The sequence below is a fragment of the Nicotiana sylvestris genome, chromosome 5 (assembly GCF_000393655.2).
Source record: "Nicotiana sylvestris chromosome 5, ASM39365v2, whole genome shotgun sequence".
NCBI classification, from domain to species: domain Eukaryota; kingdom Viridiplantae; phylum Streptophyta; class Magnoliopsida; order Solanales; family Solanaceae; genus Nicotiana; species Nicotiana sylvestris.
Genome location: NC_091061.1, coordinates 58669551 through 58688147, shown reverse-complemented (window position 1 = coordinate 58688147; position 18597 = coordinate 58669551). Strand labels below are relative to the sequence as shown.

Sequence of the window (18597 nt, the reverse complement as noted above, 5' to 3'; positions counted from 1 at the left end):
TCATCCCATGAACTGAAGTTCCATAGTAGTACCAACAGCAGCAAAAGAAATAATAAGAAGAAGAAGATGAAGGAGGAGAAGAAAGTGGCTGAAATTATTTAAAAAGTGGATACAAACTAAAAATTTTTAAAAAAATGAGTATAGGTTAAATGAGGGCGACCAAATAGAGTGCCTATGCAATTTTTACGTCTTAACTTTATTCCATAAATGTTGAACTTGCGACCAGAAGAAAGCTTAAGTGACTTCCTTCGACTACCCTCAAGAAGTCCTTTGCGTTCATCTATCTTTTAACCAACCCCTTCTAGTTTTGTGTTCATCTTTTCTACCGTTTTCCCAACAAAAAAAAGTTATATAGCTCTGACACCCAAAAAAGAAGAAGAGTAGAACAAGGAGGAGCAGATAATGCTAAAGAGGCAAGATTCCTTAATGGCATCGGCTCGTCGCCAAAAACCACCCCCACCAGAAAATCACCATGTTGTTAAGTCTATTGGATGCATGTCAGGCATCTTTCAGATTATCTCCAAATACCAAAACAAAACCAAACGCCTCACTTCTGGAAGAAAGCAAGGGAAAAGCTACGGTTCATCACCAAGAAGAGAGTCTTCACCACAAAAAGTAGTAGGGAAACATGAAAAAGATCACCTAAAGGTACCAAGAAGTCCCATAAAATCACCAGACATCCGGCGAACGCCGAATAACTCGCCGGGAAAAGTAAAAAAAGAGCCAGCATTAGTGGCACGGCTGATGGGGTTGGAGGAAATCCCTCCACCAGCTGATTATAGGGCCGAGGACGACTCCAATGAGATAAATAGAAGGAAGCTTTTACAAGCCTTGGCGAAGTGCAATGACGATTTAGAGTCGATCAGGAAAATTATACAGTCACCAGAAAGGGTTAGCGAAAGTGGTGATTCAATGGAGAAGAGACGCCGGCCTGGTCGCGTCTGCGCGTTCGACGAGTTAACTCGGTCACCTTTCGCCAAAGTTAAAGATAGTGGTACGTTTTCTTCTTGCTTTGCTTTTCCATTTTTACTTTTTCTATAATAATTCATGCAACTAATTCTCATTTACAAAATATGTAAATATACATTGAACTCGATTGTACTTGATGATTAAATTTGATCATATAGTGCAAATCGACTTCATAACATCTTTTTGTACGTAAAATAATAATCAAATTTCTTTCTTTTTATATTTCTCGTTTTTTAATTAACCTTTAGTATCTTAGTGTGAAAAGTTTCATGCCTAAAAAACAAGGAGGAAAAGGAAAAGATAGTCTTCCCTTCTACTGAAAACCCATTCTCATACATAGGACACTTAAAATGTTACGGATAGAGCATAAAATCATACGATATAAAAATAAAGAAGAAAATCCTTGGATTCTTTGAGAAATAGAGAAACAATCACCAAAAGAAGGAACTTATATATATATATATATATATATATACTCCCTCTGTTTCAATTTATGTGAACTTATTTCCTTTTTAGTCCGTGCCAAAAAGAATGACCCCTTCCCTTATTTGGAAACAATTTACCTTTACACAATGATTTATAGCCACACAAAATATATGTCTCATTTTACACCACAAGATTAAAAATTTTCTTTCTTTTCTTAAACTCCGTGCTCAGTCAAATGGGTTCACATAAATTGAAACGGAAGGAATATATATTTACTTCTTAATTTTTGTTGAAAGAAATTAAAGTATCCGTATCTTTGGGATTGGGAATTTCCACAAGTACATTCCCTTGAAGTGGAGACAAACTGCTATATTCGTGCGTAAAGTTATCCTAGTATATCTTAGAATTTCTTAAAGTAATGGAAAACAATCATATCATGACGAGCATGGACCAGTTCGTCATTATATCACCTTTGGCATTCAAAGGAAGCTTTCACTCCCTTTGTGACCAGAATTTAAATTAATTTAAGGTTGAAAAAAACGATTATTAAAAAGTGTGTTCTGTAGGAGGAAAACTTTTTACTTTGTTAATTGTCTTCTGAATAAGTATACTGTGTATGAGTATGACATAGGGTACTCCTTCAACATATAGAATCGAAAATAGTGGAGTTATGGTGATAATTCTGAGGATTAAATTAGGTTGACAATACTATCTTATTAAAGTTAAGCAAGTGATATGGAGTAAGCGTTATGACACTTGTAGAGACCTTTTTTTTTGGTTTCTCACCTAGTATTCGGTACTCGCATTGGAGCCCGACTATATTTAAATTCGCGCCGCGTAAGGCACCATTCGGAAGAAAGCTCTCCCTACCAAGAATTTCCATACCCAGGGCTCGAACTCGACACATCTGCTCCACCGCATCTTCGATGGTGTAGAGACCTTTTTGGTTGTCATAAATGGTAGACGCCATTTTATCCTTTTTGGTTAATAGAATGTTTTTTCTTGATAAAACCATTTTACAATTACAGCTACCTGATACTAGAAAATAAATCGATCAAGTAAAACTCTTTTTGTCGTACCAAACATACCAAGAGGATAAGTTCGTTGCATTTACTAATATTTTTCCTCCTTACGACATTTGTCACTTCTTGATCTTTTATTACATTGAATAGAATTAACAAAAAGAAAAAAAATAGCAGTACGTAGAATATGAATTTATCTTTGGCAACGGTCTCAAGATCTATGAGGGGGCCGTGGTCCATGAAATCTTTTGCTAAAGCTAGAATTGTTTACCTCCACATAATAGCAATAATTAGTCATGATTCAGTCAAGAAATGATGAGAAAGAGCATGTAAAAAAGATATTTCTCCCCAAAATTTTAAAAGCAAAGCAAATGTGTTATTCAATCTTCTTACTTTTGGTAATACGCAGTTCCACTTTCTCAGAACTTATGGGTCCACGTTCCACTACCTATACTTCTTTTATATTTTAAACTTTCCTTTCACATTTTATAGTTTATGTCATGAACAATGGTAGGACTATATGATAAGAGGAGATTAGAGGTTGATATAATAACTAGTCCTTGATACGTGAGATCAGTGTATCCCGTGTTTAACCTAAATTTTGATGATTAGATATATAAAAATTAAATTAATGAGATTTACGTTTCAAGCGACGTGATTAAACCAAATTAGACCAATCTTTCGATGGTATGAAAAAGGAGCAAATGAAGTAAAGTAGTGATAATAACGACAGAAATGATAACAACAGTGTGATAAGAGTAATTCTTATTCTTGATTCTAGCGGATTAATAGTGAACAACAATGTAGAGTACTAGAGAGAGTAGAGAACTTGATAGAATTTTAGTGTAGTATGTTAATATGCTATTTTCCACGCTTGCCATTTATTGGACCAAAGAATCTTTGCTCCGATATATTTATTAGCAATATACATCGCTACTAGATTAAGGAGAAACGCTAATTGATAATGTAATTCATATACAAATGGATAAATCTGTTTGTAATCGCTAAATCGCTTGATAATTTATTTATTGCTAAAAAAAGCTCGTTGCTAGTATTTACCAACGGATCTGAATACCTTAGCTAAATTTAGCAACGAATGATCACTCAATAAATTGCATATAAGTTCATTGATAATTTTCTTTACTAGATGGAGGTTTTTGTTGATAAATGTACGACCCACATTCGATTGTTATTTTGTTGGTTAATTTACTAACGAAAAAATCAGTTGGTAAAACTAGTTATTTATTTTTATATTTGGTTGGAATTTGTGAGTATTTGTAGCAAAAGTACAAAAAAAAAAAATTATTTAGTAAATATACGTTTCCAATATTAGTTTTGTGTGATAAGAATGTGCGATCAAGACTTAAAAGGCAAGTTCTACGGAGTGGTGGTTAGATCGACGATGTTATATAAGGCGGAGTGCTGGCCCGTTAAGAAGTCTCATGTCGAGAAGATGAAGGTAGCTGAAATGAGGATGTTGAGATAGATGTGTAGGCATACCAAGAAAGATAAAATTAGGAACAAAGTTATTAGGGACAAGGTGGGTGTGACCTTGGTGGAGGACAAACTGTGGGAATCGAGGCTGAGATGGTTTGGGCAAGTGCAGAGGAGAGCCATAGATGCCCCGGTTAGGAGGTGTGAGAGGTTGACCATTGCGGGTCTAAAGGAGGGAAGGGTAGGCCAAAGAAGTGTTGGGGTGAGGCGATTAGGCAAGATATGTCATTGCTCCAGCCAAGGACATGACCCTCGATAGGGAAGGGTGAAGGTCGAAAGTAAGGGTGGAAGGTTGACAAATAGTTGTAAGTATTTTAGTCTTATCAGTAGTACTGGTACTATTTTTGTATTTTTCTTATTCCTCGTTCTTTATATTGCATGTTGTGCCCCTTGTTCCTATTATATTGTTGTTACTACTATTTGTTACTTTTATATTTACTGTTCCTTGAGTTGATGGTTTATTTGAAATAACCTCTCTATCTTCACAAGGTAGAGGTAAGATCTGCATACGCATTATCCTTCCCAGACCTTTTCTGTGGGATTAAATTGTGTTTGTTGCTGCGTACACACTATCCTTCCCAGATCTTACCCGTGGAATTATACTGGGTTTGTGGTTGTTATTGTTGTACGTTTCCAATATTACCGGTAAGATCAACAAAACCGCCAAAAATAGTTTCTAACTTTTTGGTAGATTATTTTTACACATGTTTAGCAAAGGCGAATAATTAACACTATTATACGTAATTACACCATCGTAAATTTCCTTTTTCATTTTTGAAGGGCGCATCAGTACACAACAACGGAATCCATTGAGAAGGATCAATAAGCTGAAGGCATATGAAACTGTTGATTTTATCAAGAAATTTACAAACAACGAGCCATTTCACATGAAGACAGCGGCTACAACTTCGCCAATATGTTGCAGCAAAGCCATGATTCAAAGTGTGGAGGAAGTGTGCAATGACATCGCCTGGGGGCAAAAGAGAGAGACAGGAAGAATAGGGCTTGTCTTACAAGATCAAATTTGCAGGGACTTGATTGAAGAGCTCGTCAAAGAAATGGATCAAGTTTTCTTGCGTACTTTACCGTTTATAGCATGTAAGAAAAGGCTTTACTTCTAAAAGTTACAAGAGTAGTGTTTTCGTTTTATTTTTTTTTTATTATTTTCGGTTTGATTAGTTAGTCCTTTTATGTCATATATATATATATATATATATATATATAAATATTGAGATACTTGATCATTACTTCGAAATAAATATTGCATCTATTGGGCTTATTTACCACGCCCCAAAAATTGGGTGATAACACCTAACCTAAATTACCGATCGAGTGAACCTTAAATTTATCTATTTTAAATTTTCACTCTCTTCCAGTTTATGTGAACCTATTTTCTTTTTGGTCCGTTCCAAAAAGAATGACCCCTTTCTAAATTTAATAACAATTTAGCTTAAACTTACAGTTCTACCTTTAATGAGAAGCTTTTATAACCACACAAATATTCTGGGCCTCTTTTGACTGGTTTAGGACCACAGATTCCAAAAGTCTTTATTTTTTCTTAAACTTCGTGCCCAATCGAATAGGTTTACATAAATTAGAACGGAGGGAGTATATTTAGCATCTGCTTTTGTGATACGATAACATGCAAAATAATTGACGGGGACTCCACGTGCTGCGGATCGAAACAGTATAGCAGTTCACCACGAAGTCTCCAATAATGCTCTCATATTCAGCTCAAAGGGTACCGCAATACCAGTCTCGAAACCTGCACAAAATATGCAGAAAGGTAGTATGAATATAATACAGTCGGTACGCAGTAAATATCAAGTCTAACCTTGAAGAAGTAGTGGTGAAGCTAGATGTATCCTAATACATAGAAATAACAACAAGCCTAGAGATGGAACATTAATTATCCCCATGATCAACAAGTGTCAAGATATAAAAGCAACCAAAAGACCTAAAGCATGCTTTTCCAATTCAATAGATAATCATAACATTGCTCAAGTATGGCAAGTAAACAAGCATGCTTCAATCAACAAAGTCGAGGCTCCCAACTAGCATGTATACTTGACATGTAATAGCTAGAATTTATATAAGTGCTTTTAACTGAATCAAGAATATGAATTCATGCTCAAACCGGTATAAGATCTACGTACCCTGACATAAGATTCATGTATTTCAATACAAAATCCATGTATCACAATAACCCAATACAAAATCCATATATCGACCCAGTATAAAATCCATGTACATACCACGCTCACAGGCCCAAAGTAATATAGGTAATCATCTTACTCTGGAGGGACGATAAAAAATTCAAGTGCAAAGAGGGACATAATAGCAACTGGGCATAATAAAACTTTGTGTGTGCATATACGCTCTCCACCATGTAGGTACACTATCCCTATACCTTAAACACATAGCAATCAAGTCAAATCATAAGGGTTTACCTCTTAACAAGGTTAGTCAAGAAACTTACCTCTTCCAAGGATAGCTCCAACCACAAATCGTATCGAAAACCTCACTCTAGCCCTCCAATCATGCAAATTCAAGCCAAATATCATCCAAGAAAGTCAAACAATGCTATAGAAAGTGATCCCAACGCATAAAGCTTTGATCTTTAATGAACTTCCAAAAAGCCAACCCGGGTTTGCACGTCCGAAATTCGAACTCAATACCAAAATCCGATGACCCATAATCTGTTGAGTGCAAAATATAATTAGTTTCCATATCTAGATCCAAATCAATGGTCAAGACCCAAAATACACTCTTTTAAAGTGTAGACAAAAATTCCAAAACTTCTTCCTTAACTTCAATAATCAAACGCCAAAATTGGAGGTAGAATCGTGTATAAAAATTAAATTAGAGTGAAGAATACTTACCCAAATTATGTTGGTGAAAACACCTTTAAAATCACTCCAATCCGAACTCTCGATCTCAAAATATGATAAAATGAAGCTAACCCTTGAACATATACCCCTGCCAGGCATCCTCGCATTCGCATTGCAAACAATCAGATTTTCGAGCCCAATATTGCATCTACAAACTCCACTCAAACTGCCATCCATCGCATCTACAAAGAACCTTGTGCATCTACGGCTTTGCAGGTGAGAAAAACCCATTGTATCTGCGCCACACACTCTGCAAATGCGGAGTCCCAAGCTAGGTTTTCTACTTGCATCTGCGACCCAAACCTCGCATGTGTGACCTTTCACCTGTGCTTCCCTTTACGCAGAATTGAGAACCTACAAACCACTTCCTATTTGCAAAAGAGACATCATATCCATGTCGCTCCCCCTTTTTCCCTCTTTGCATTGGAAAATCGGGTTTATGACATTTTTGGGGTATGACAGCTCATTCCTTTTGGGAACTAGGTTTGCATTTGGAGAGTCACCACCTAATGATTTAAGGTGCATTAGGACACCTATAAGGTTCATTTCTAAGTTTGTTTGATAACCAGAGGCAGGGTAAGAGCTTGAAATTATCCTAAGGGGAAAGTGTTAGGCACCCCTCAGGATCCACTAGTGTGGTTCCCAGCCAGACAATTTTTGTGAATTTGTACAATTAGCAGATAGACAAATATAGGCTCAAATAGTAGGAGATTAAGTTTAAATACATAAGAGTTTGAAAACAATTATTAAAAGGCGAATTTTGAAAAGAAGTTACAGCTCTACAAACACTTGAGAATATAAAAGGGAGGAGGGGGTCCTAGGTTTATTTACAATATTGATCACATCAATGCGATACCCGGTATGACACTCCTCAGAAGAGGGGATACACATGGTATTAGCGCACCGGTCATCATATTCATATCTACCCTTCTCACCCCGTTAAGGTATTAAAGCGCGGATTGGTCTCGACCTCTATTGCATGCTATTACCCATCCCATTTCTATCAGTCCCGGAGGAATTTAGGACTACTATTCCTATAAGAGGGAGGGTTTTAGGCTGACTTTTGGGTTTTAAAGGTAAAAAGTCTAAGGCGACATACAAAACACGTAGGACTGCATATTAGGGGAAACATATAAACAAATAAGAGGCTTATATATACCTCCGCATACAATGCACGTAAATGGCATGACTTAAACACAGTTAGGGTCAGAATTTAAAGTACTAAGGCAGGATGTTTTAATTGTTGAAACAGACCATATTTATTACATAACTCAGATAAGAAGTCAAAATTAGGCCTGCCTGCTGGTTGTAGCAGTTGCTAATTAAACAAAGGCGAATCCAGTTTTATTAAGCAATTATCTAAGACTTGCCTAAGTGTGTATTGGTGATGTCCTATAAGCATGATATCTATCACTAATTAAGAATGCAACAGAGCAATGGTTAATTTAAACAGGCGATTTGGATCCTATAGGCATGCTTTCTAGACCGTATTAATAAAAGGAGTAGGTTGTTTAAACTAATTTGGAACAGTACGAGTCAAACTGATTTTAACTATACTGGTTTTAGATCATATAGGTATGATTTCTATTATAGCTGATTTTAATTCTTATAAGCATGGTATCTAAATGTTAACGACTGATTTTGATTATATAAGCATGGAACATGCAGTGAAGTAGGTAGGATTTATTTGATTAAAGCGAAATTCCTATAGGCATGATCTCTATCTGTGTGAAAATAAACCATGCAGAACTTGAATTAAAATAGAACATATCCTATAAGCATGTTCTCTACCCTTCTAATAGCTAAAACATGAATAATTACCCTATACCTTTTCACTAGCCAACCCCCAAATACTGAATTACATCAGGAAAGTGTAAAATAAGAAGTTATAACCATAGGAAGCCTGATTCTGACTTCCTCTCTGAGTTATGGAATAAACCACCTCAAATGCCACTTGTTTCAAAGCCTTTCTCAGACCTGGGTATGTCAAAGTTCCCTAAGGGTCTCAAGGGACCCCGACCAGTGCTTACACCCAGGTTTGCATAACTAGATAGAGATGAGTGCAGTGTGGAAGGGCCAACCCTTATGTGTCCAAGTTTAGAGGGAGCTCAAGGGTCCCAAGGCAAGGCTCACACAAGAAGGGCAGAACGTAGGTTCTAAGAATATAGTGGAAGTGCAGAGTACAGAGATTATTTAAAACTGGGTTGAAAATAGTAAGTGGTAAGAGTGATTTGAAAACAGTAGTAATAAAACTCAAACTACACAGAATCAGCAGTTACACAAAGGGGTCAGGAGTTTTGGGAATACATTGTATGAAGCATATGACCCCAGAAAGGGTTAGGTTTGGTCATGTACAATAATAGATGATGCTGACATGTTTACAAACCAGCCAGAGAACACAAACACATAGGGGGATATGGGGGTTTGGGATTCATATGTCAGCAAATCACATAACAAGTGACTGACAGAGTACATACATAAGGGAACATTTTTAATTTAGAAAGGGAGGGAGCAGATTACAGCATGCTTAGTAATGTAACTTGATTGCATAAACATAAGCAGAAGCAGGCAAGAGTGAAGGAAACAGAAATAGCTAAAGAAACATGTTGTTGTTGATGCTTGAAGATTTACTAGGACATACCAATAGAGAAGCAAAGTGCAGAAAGAAGGAAATAAGCAAGATTCCATAGTCTAGCTTTGGCTTTCAGCCGGCTAGACAAAGCAGTAGCACAAGTAGTAGTAGTAGAGAAAAGAGAGAAAGTTTTGAGTGTAAGTGTGTGTTCTTGAACTCAATTGTTCGTGTCCTTGAAAGAAGAGGGGTGGGTATTTATAGTTTTGAAAACGAGAGAAGAAGAGGTAAAGTCTTAAACACAAACATGGAAACAATCACAAGTCAGAATCAATTAACACAAGGGATTCCCTTTAATTAAGGAATTACTGTTTAACGGGTAGCAGCAAGTTTAATTAAGGAAAGAAATCAGTTTGGGGATAGATTGATTATTGCCATATAAGGGGGCAGTAAAAGCATGAAGAAAACAACCAAGTCTAAGTACAAAATAGGCTTTTTTTGGGAAAGGATTCAGCAAGGTAAAACATAAGAGTAAAGGAAAGGAATCAATTAATTGAAACAAGCGAGTGAAATTAGGGCTCATAAAAGAAAAGCTTTTGCAATCAGTCACAAGATCAAGATCAATCAAAGAAGAAACATGATTCTGCGCTTCAGTATATAAATAGAGTGAACAGAAGCATCAGACATGCGAGGCCTAACACATTGGCAAAAGAGATAACACATGCATACAGTAGCAATAGGGTAAGCTAGGATTCACTAGTAAAAAAAATATTCGAAGCACAGTAGTCGCGTAGGTCAAGTAGTCACGTAGAATCAATAGTGAAGAAAACATAGCGATAGGTAAAGATAATCAGAAACAAGTAAAGGTCTCATAGTATCAAGTGAGAAAAACCTTTTAAGAAATTAGGGCTTCGACAATAGTCGAGTTTTAGAAATGATAAGAACTCAAAAATCAAACAAGTCAAACAAGAAAAAGAGAGTCAGGAACAAAGAACAAGTACACATTTAAACAAACAGTTTCAGAACTCGGATAAGACTAAAAGGAACTAGGGTTTTTAACATACTGAAACAGATGGAAGAATAACATGAGAAAATTGTTTTAAATATAGCAAAATAACAAACAAAATTAAAATCAGGGAAGAAATCTTTTGGAAAAACTTAAAGGAAAACCCTAATCGCCGAAGAATGAAGAGTCGTTTTGAAAGAAAAGTGATAAACCTTCATGAAAACACTTAAGAAGTTCGTAGTAAGCATAGATTTAAGATAGATCTGAATAAAATTGAAAGATCTCAAGGATTAGGGTTTCGGAAAACAAAAAAAAAGTGAGAAAGACCTTGAAAGTTACTGATCTAACCAAGAAAGTCAAGGATCTGCCTTAAAAGGCCATGAATGGCCGGAGAAAGGTCATGGATGGCCGGAGAAAGGCCATGAATAGAAGTCGAGCAAGGACTGGACCAGATTCCCCCGAGGGCTGGCCATGAAACCACAGAAACAAACACCCAGGAGCCATAGGAGGCCAATAGATATCTCCAATGGCCATGAGAGGCCATGGATTAGGCAGGGGTTAAGGCGGATTAGGGTGGTATGAGATGGCAGCGGCTAGGGTTCATGCGATGTTTCAGAGATAATTGAGAGACGAAGGGATTCAGAGGCGGCGTTTGGTGAAGAATGATGTAGGGTAAGAGGTCTTTTGGTTTTAATTATGGAAGGGCGAATGGTGGTCGTTGATCTGAGTGATCAACGACTTGGATTCAAAAGGGTAGGTGGAGAATCCGAGTTATGTCATTTAATTGGGTTAGGGGTCGGGTTTGAATGGGAATTGGGTTTAATTTGGGGTCAGATTTAGGCTAAAATTGAAATGTAACTAGGCTATTATTTAAATAACCAATTTTCCCCTTTTAAAATTATAAAAAATAGTAAATTAATTTCTGAAAATACATTGAGAGAACTAAAATGATTTGTAATATACAATTAACAATTTTAAAAATGTAGGGCTTAATTTTATGTATATAAAACACAATTAAATCTTAAAAAGGCTAATGTTGCAATTATATGCAATTTAGCTTAAAATACTTAAAAAATTTGTAAAAATATGCAAAAACATAGCTTAGCTATATTTTAGCATAAACATAAAAATTCAATAAATGAATTACCAAGAATAATAATTTTGGAAATAATTATTGGGTTTTTTGGATAAAAGAGGGAAACAAATTGATTTAAAAACTTTTAAAAATTATGGAAAAAATAATAAAACATTTGGACATACTTATATATGCATATGTATGGTATTTTGAAGTTATTTTGCATATTGTAAATATATAGGGAAAAATTGGGTATCAACAGCTGCCCCTCTTTACCCGGGAAGGATGAAAGAGTTGTCGGGTAAAGATATGATGGCCAATTTTGACCGAGCGAAACAGTTCGAAGAGGTTTAGGCCATGCCCTGGCTTCTGAGCTGCCTACATATCCCTGGTTTTACAGGAATCAGGCCATATGTAGTTTAGGATCCATCGACAGAGTATGCCGATGGAGGCTTTTCAAGAATGGACGTAATATTTAGGGCCGGGTGAGTGAAAGGTTTAGGGGAGTGGTTAGGTTTGATGTGGCTGCGGGAACTGGAGTGGGGCCGCTCCTGCCGGGATGGCCGTTGCTTGCCGGTTTACCTGCAATTAGAAACAATACAAGCGTATTTCGCGCATAAATTTAAACATGATGGAAATTCTCGTTGGACTATGAATGTTGTCTTCGGACAGTTAGGATGATGTCCTGAGACCATGACTTCCTGGGCCATGGAGCGTATAATAAAGGATTCGCAGGCCATGAAATGATGCTCTCAGGCTGTGAGGATGGTGCCTCTGAACCATGATGCCTTTGAATAATGATATACAAAAGATTAAAAGGGACCCTCAGACCATGACATGGTGTTCTCGGGCTATGAAGATGATGCCTCCGAATGATGATGCCTTTGGATAATTTGGCGATCTTTCAGCCCATGAGATGCAGTATGAGGCGATCTTTCAACCCATGAGATGTAGTATGAGGCGATCTTTCAGCCCATGAGATGCAGTATGAGGCGATCTTTTCAGCCCTTGAGATGTAGTAGCATGATGCGGACAAGACAAAGCTTAGTCTTGCGAATTGAGGGGCAGAGCTTAGCCCATAAGAGAAATGAAATAAATGATGCTTGAGATAGTGCTTAGTTTCGAAGAAAATTAGAGGCAGAGCTTAGCCTCGGAAGGCAGATTAATAGCCTTATTCAAAGATGCAAATGTTGAGAGAGACATAGTTTAGCCTCGGAAGGCAGGATGGTAGCCTTATGCAGAAGTTCAGATGGAGACAACGTTTAGTCTCGGAAGGTAGAATGGTAGCCTTATGCAAGTTGGAAGGCAGAATAGTAGCCTTATACAATGCAAATGCAGATGGAGGTAGAGCTTAACGATGGAAGACAGAATGGTAGCCTTATGCAAGAATGCAGATGGACACAATATGTAGTCTCGAAAGACAGAATAATAGCCTTATGCAAGTTGGAAGGCAGAATAGTAGGCTTATTCAATGCAAATGCAGATGGAGGTAGAACTTAACCTTGGAAGGCAGAATGATAGCCTTATGCAAGAATGTAGATGGAGACAACATTTAGTCTCGGAAGGCAGAATATTAGCCTTATGCAAATTGGAAGGCAGAATAGTAGCCTTATGCAGGAATGAAATAACGAATGATAGTAGAGTTTTCTTAGTTGATAGCAGATTGCGATATTGTGATTACTAAGATCATTATGATAGACAGAACGTTATTGGTATGTGTTGATAGCAGATGTTTGCATGTATAACGGTTCGGAGAGTCGTGTTCCTGAATAAAATAGTATGTTTAATGATTTTGCAATCCTGGTGCCTGCATCCAAAGAAAAATCGTGAGTTTTGTAGAGGGGGGAGGTTAGTTATCCCTGGTGGATTTTCTTGTCTTGCTCGGCTTTGATCTGGTGATACTGTACGTATCATTGGGGTAGCGTTGCTAAACATAGCAATTTCAGTAATAAACATGCATGGTTTCGTAAAGATATGACATAAGTGTATAATTAAGAAACAACTTTTAGATGAACCGACGACTGTGACGTGGCTCGCGAATTGCAACCTCTCTAGCTATAGAATTTTGAGGGTCCCTCTCAAAATTCTGCCCCAGTATGAGTTGACGTTTCTGATTGCTGCTCGCGGCGATTGGCTGAAATTACTTCAGAATTTTGAGGGTCCTCCTCAAAATTCTGTCCCAGTTTCCAATTGTAGGGGAAATGAAATTTTTTATTGCATTGTGACCGAACCCACAGGGTTGCCTACATATCCCCTCTTAAACAGGTATAAAGTCAGGCATAGTTCAATTTATATCATAAAGATTACACATAGTAACGCTTGACTGCATCTGAGTTAACTGTCTTTGGCTAGACTTCTCCGTCCATCTCTGTATGTATGAGGTCTACTCTTGTCAGAACCGGGTGAACCATGTATGGACCCTACCAGTTGGGAGAGAATTTCCCCTTGGCTTCATCATGATGCAGAAAAATTTTCTTTAACACCAGCTGCCCCAGTGTGAACTGTCTTGGCTTGACTCTTTGTTGAAGGCTCTAGACATTCTGTTCTGATAGAGTTGACCATGGCAAACTGCATTCATTCTCTTCCCGTCTATAAGGGCTAGTTGTTCATAACGACTTTTTACCCACTCTGCATTGTCGAGCACAGCTTCTTGTAAAATCCTTAGGGAAGGAATTTCTACTTCAACGGGACTGACAGCCTCCGTACCGTAAACCAGCATATAGGGGGTTGCCCCGGTTGATGTGTGGATTGTGGTGCAATACCCCAATAGAGCAAATGATAACTTCTTGTGCCATTGTTTATGCTTCTCTATCATTTTCCTCAATATCTTCTTGATATTCTTGTTGGCGGCCTCTACAGCTCCATTCATCTGAGGCCTATAGGCTGTGAAATTCTTGTGTTTGATCCTGAAGGTTTCACACATAGCTTTCATCAAGTCACTTTTGAGGTTGGAGCCATTATCAATAATGATCGACTCTGGAATCCCGAATCGACAAACAATGCGGTCGCGGACAAAGTCTACCACGACTTTCTTAGTTACTGCTCTGTAAGATGCTGCTTTGACCCATTTGGTGAAATAGTCAATTGCTACTAGGATAAACTTGGGCCCGTTTGAAGCGGCATTCTCGATTGGTTCGATAACATCCATTCCCCAGGCGGCGAATGACCATGGCGAGTTCGTTGCATTGAGCTTATTTGGAGGTACCTTTATCGTGTCTGCATGTATCTGACAGCGGTGGCATTTTCGGACATACTGGATGCAGTCCGTCTCCATAGTCATCTAAAAGTAACCGGCTCGGAGTATCTTCTTTTCTAAGACAAAACCGTTCATATGTGGACCGAAGGTCCCAACATGAATTTCCTCTAGTAGCCTGGATGCTTCTTTTGCGTTGACACACCTTAATAATCCCAAATCAGGAGTCCTCCTATACAGGATTCCTCCGATATGAAAGAAGTTGTTGGACAATCTCCGAAGTGTGCGTTTCTGAGTAGGATTTGTAAGCTCTGGGTACTCTCCTTTTGCCAAATATTCCTTGATATCATGAAACCAAGGCTTTCCGTCTGCTTCTTCTTCAACATGGGCACAGTAAGATGGCTGATCATGGATCTTTACTGGAATAGGATCAATGAAATTTTTGTCTAGATGATGTATCATAGATGACAAGGTAGCCAATGCATCGACGAACTCATTCTGGACTCTGGGAACATGTTGGAACTCCGTTTTGTGAACCTTTTCCTCAGTTCCTATACATGATACAGATACGGGAGTTTCTTGGAGTTCTTGGTTGCCCATTCTTCACGCACTTGATGTATGAATAGGTTTGAATCTCCAATCACTAGCAATTCTTGAATGTTCATGTTAATGTCCATCTTGAGCCCTAATATGCAGGATTCATACTCGGCCATATTGTTGGTGCACGGGAACCTGAGTTTGGCGGACACTGGATAATGCTGACCGATTTCTGATACTAGGACTGCTCCTATGCCAACCCTTTGAAATTTGCTAATCCATCGAAAAACATTCTCCAACTGTCATAGGATTCTGCAATATCTTCTCCTATGAATTATACCTTTTCGTTAGGAAAATACATTTTCAGGGGTTCGTATTCTCCATCCACGGGATTCTCAGTAAGGTGGTTTGCCAGTGCTTGTCCCTTGATCGCTTTCTAAGTTACGTAAACAATGTCGAACTCACTGAACAGGATTTGCCATTTGGCTAGCTTGCTAGTAGGCATGGGCTTCTAAAAGATGTACTTCAAGAGGTCCATCCTTGATATGAGATATGTAGAATAGGCATAGAAGTAATGCCTCAGCTTCTGAGCTACCCAGGTCAAAGAATAACAGGTGCGCTCTAATAGAGAATACTGGGCCTCATACGGGGTGAACTTCTTACTGAGATAATAAATGGCCTGTTCTTTCCTCCCCGTTCCATCATACTACCCCAGAACGTAACCGAAAGCTCCATCCAATACTGTAAGGTAGAGTAATAGGGGTCTACCTAGTTCGGGCAGGACTAAAACTAGCAGTGTTGACAGGTACTCCTTGATTCTGTCGAATGCCTTTTGGTAGTCAATGGTCCATTTGGTGGTGGCGTCCTTCTTCAACATTTTAAAGATTGGTTCACAAATAACTGTAGATTGTGATATGAATCGGCTGATGTAGTTGAGCCTTCCCAAGAAACTAATCACATCCTTCTTGTTCTTTGGTGGTGGCAGTTCTTGAATGGCTTTGAATTTTGATGGATCCAAATCTATCCCTCAGCGGCTCACAATAAACCCAAGCAATTTCCCAGCAGGAACCCCAAATGTGCACTTCGCGGGGTTCAGCTTCAGGTTGTACCTCCGCAATCTATTGAATAACTTCCTCAAATCTTCTATGTGGTCAGTGGACTTCTTAGACTTGATGATGACATCATCTACATATACCTCTATCTCTTTGTGTATCATATCCTGGAAAATGGTAGTCATTGCCCTCATGTATGTGGCCCCCGCATTCTTTAGGCCAAACAACATCATCTTGTAACAGCACATTCCCCACAGCATAATGAAAGTCGTTTTCTCCGCATCTCCTTCATCCATCCAGATCTGATGATAACTAGCAAAGCAATCTACAAATGACTGTAGCTCATGCTTGGCGCAATTATTAATCAGGATGTGTATGTTTGGCAAAGGGAAGTCGTCTTTCGGACTGGCCCGGTAGTCGACACAGACTCTGACCTTCCTATCCTTCTTTGGCACTGGCACGATGTTGGCTAACCATGTCGGGTATTCTACTACCCTGAGAACCTTAGCTTTGACCTGCTTAGTGACTTCTTCCTTGATTTTCAAACTCATTTCAGGCTTGAACTTTCTGAGCTTTTGGTTTACCGGCGGACATGTCGGATCGGTTGGCAGTTTATGTGCCACAATGGACGCATTCTAACCAGTTATGTCATCATACGACCAGGCGAATATGTCCTTATATTCCTTTAGAAATTCCGTGTATTCTTTCTTTTCTGACCCGATAGGTGCATACTGATTCGTGTTTCCTTGATGTTTTCTGCATCTCCCAGGTTAATAATTTCGATCTCGTCCAGGTTGGACTTAGGTCTGTTCTCAAAATTCTCAACTTTTTTGATAATCTCGTCAGGTGTGTCATCTTTCCTTGCGTTGTCTCATTGCATGTCACAGTCATTGGTTCATTAAGATAAGTAATAGTAATGTTATATATGTAAAGTAATGAGAGAAAAATAATAATGAGTGTTGATTTATAAGAAAATTCGAAATGCTTTAATAAATTGCATAACCATTTTAAACATTGGAGATCTTATCGCGAGAATTGAAAAATGCGAAAAGAAAATTATTTAGTAAATAAAAACAGTGCATGATGCTTGTTTTAGCCTTGCTACCTCGAGGCTCGTCGGGCTCTGGTTGTCCTGATGGTCCAGTTATTGAGGCGTGACCCTCTGCTCATAGCCTGTATGGAAGGGCCTGCCTCCCCCTCCTCATCGACAACAACACAACAATCTATATCATTATTTTCTAGGCACAAATTCTTCACCGCTGCAAGTGCTTCTTCTTCGTCTGACCCATAAACAATGTCGGCTTGTTGGAAAGTCTTCTCCAGACGCGGTATTGGCTGCTCCAGGGGATAGTAAGGACCGTACCATGGTGGCGACCAGTTGTTGAATTCTTCCCAAGTGTAGTCATATCCCAAACCGAAGGTAGTGCCGTGCTTCTTGAGTTTTATAGGCTTAGCGATTCCTTGGAGGTTCTTGTTGAGCCCCTTGCCAGATTTGTACCCACTCCAATTCAGTATACTCTCGATTTGTTATCCCATCATTTGTCTTTGTCAACAGCATTTACCCGCTCAATGTGGTGGTATGTCTCTCCACCTAGCTTCCTTCTTCCTTCGATTGCCGGAATGGTCTGGCGACTGTATAGGGTTGCTACCGTCGTCATGAATGATCACTTCTTGATGATTCCATTCAAATTTTACTACCTGATGCAGTGTTGATGCTACGGCCCCAGCAACATGAATCCATGGCCATCCCAATAGTAGGTTGTAAGATGCTAGCACGTCTATCACCTGGAAATCGACATCGAACCGTGTTGGCCCCATCTGCAGGCATAGACTAATCTTACCAATGGTGGACCTTTGAGAACCATCGAAAGCTTTCACATTGATTGCTCCATCTTTTATCTTGTGTAGTCCCTTTCCCAACTTCTTGAGTGTTACTAGTGGACAAATGCTGAGACTGGAACCTCCATCGATCAGGATCCTAGTGATAAAATAGTCTTTGCATTTCACGGTGATGTGCAACGCCTTGTTGTGCCCCAACCCTTCAGGTGGCAGCCCGTCCTCGTGAAAGGTGATCTTATGGCTCTCTAACACTTGTCCTACCATGTTAGACATTTACCCGCCAGTGATATTGCTTGGTACGTATGCTTTACTTAGCACCTTTAACAGAGTATTCTTGTGTATCTCAGAATTTTGTAGCAAAGAGAGAATGGATATTTGTGCTAGTGTCTTGTTTAACTGGTTGACGACCGAGTATTCCTTGGCCTGTATTTTCCTCCAAAGGTTGGCTGGTCCTGTCTCAATGATGGGTGGCTAGTTGGAGGCCTGCTTGCTAGACTCAGCTAGATGTTCGGGGGTATAGACTC

At 38.7% G+C, this 18597-nt stretch overlaps 1 protein-coding gene across 1 annotated transcript; it reads left to right on the top strand.

Annotated features, from left to right (window-relative positions):
- The first annotated feature begins 286 nt into the window (after positions 1-286).
- On the top strand, positions 287-5144 carry LOC104217391 (uncharacterized). Its single transcript, XM_009767628.2, has 2 exons — positions 287-994; positions 4692-5144. The coding sequence occupies exons 1-2, from the start codon at positions 403-405 to the stop codon at positions 5030-5032; spliced, it is 933 nt and encodes a 310-aa protein (XP_009765930.1). The 5' UTR covers positions 287-402; the 3' UTR covers positions 5033-5144.
- Positions 5145-18597: the final 13453 nt, after the last annotated feature.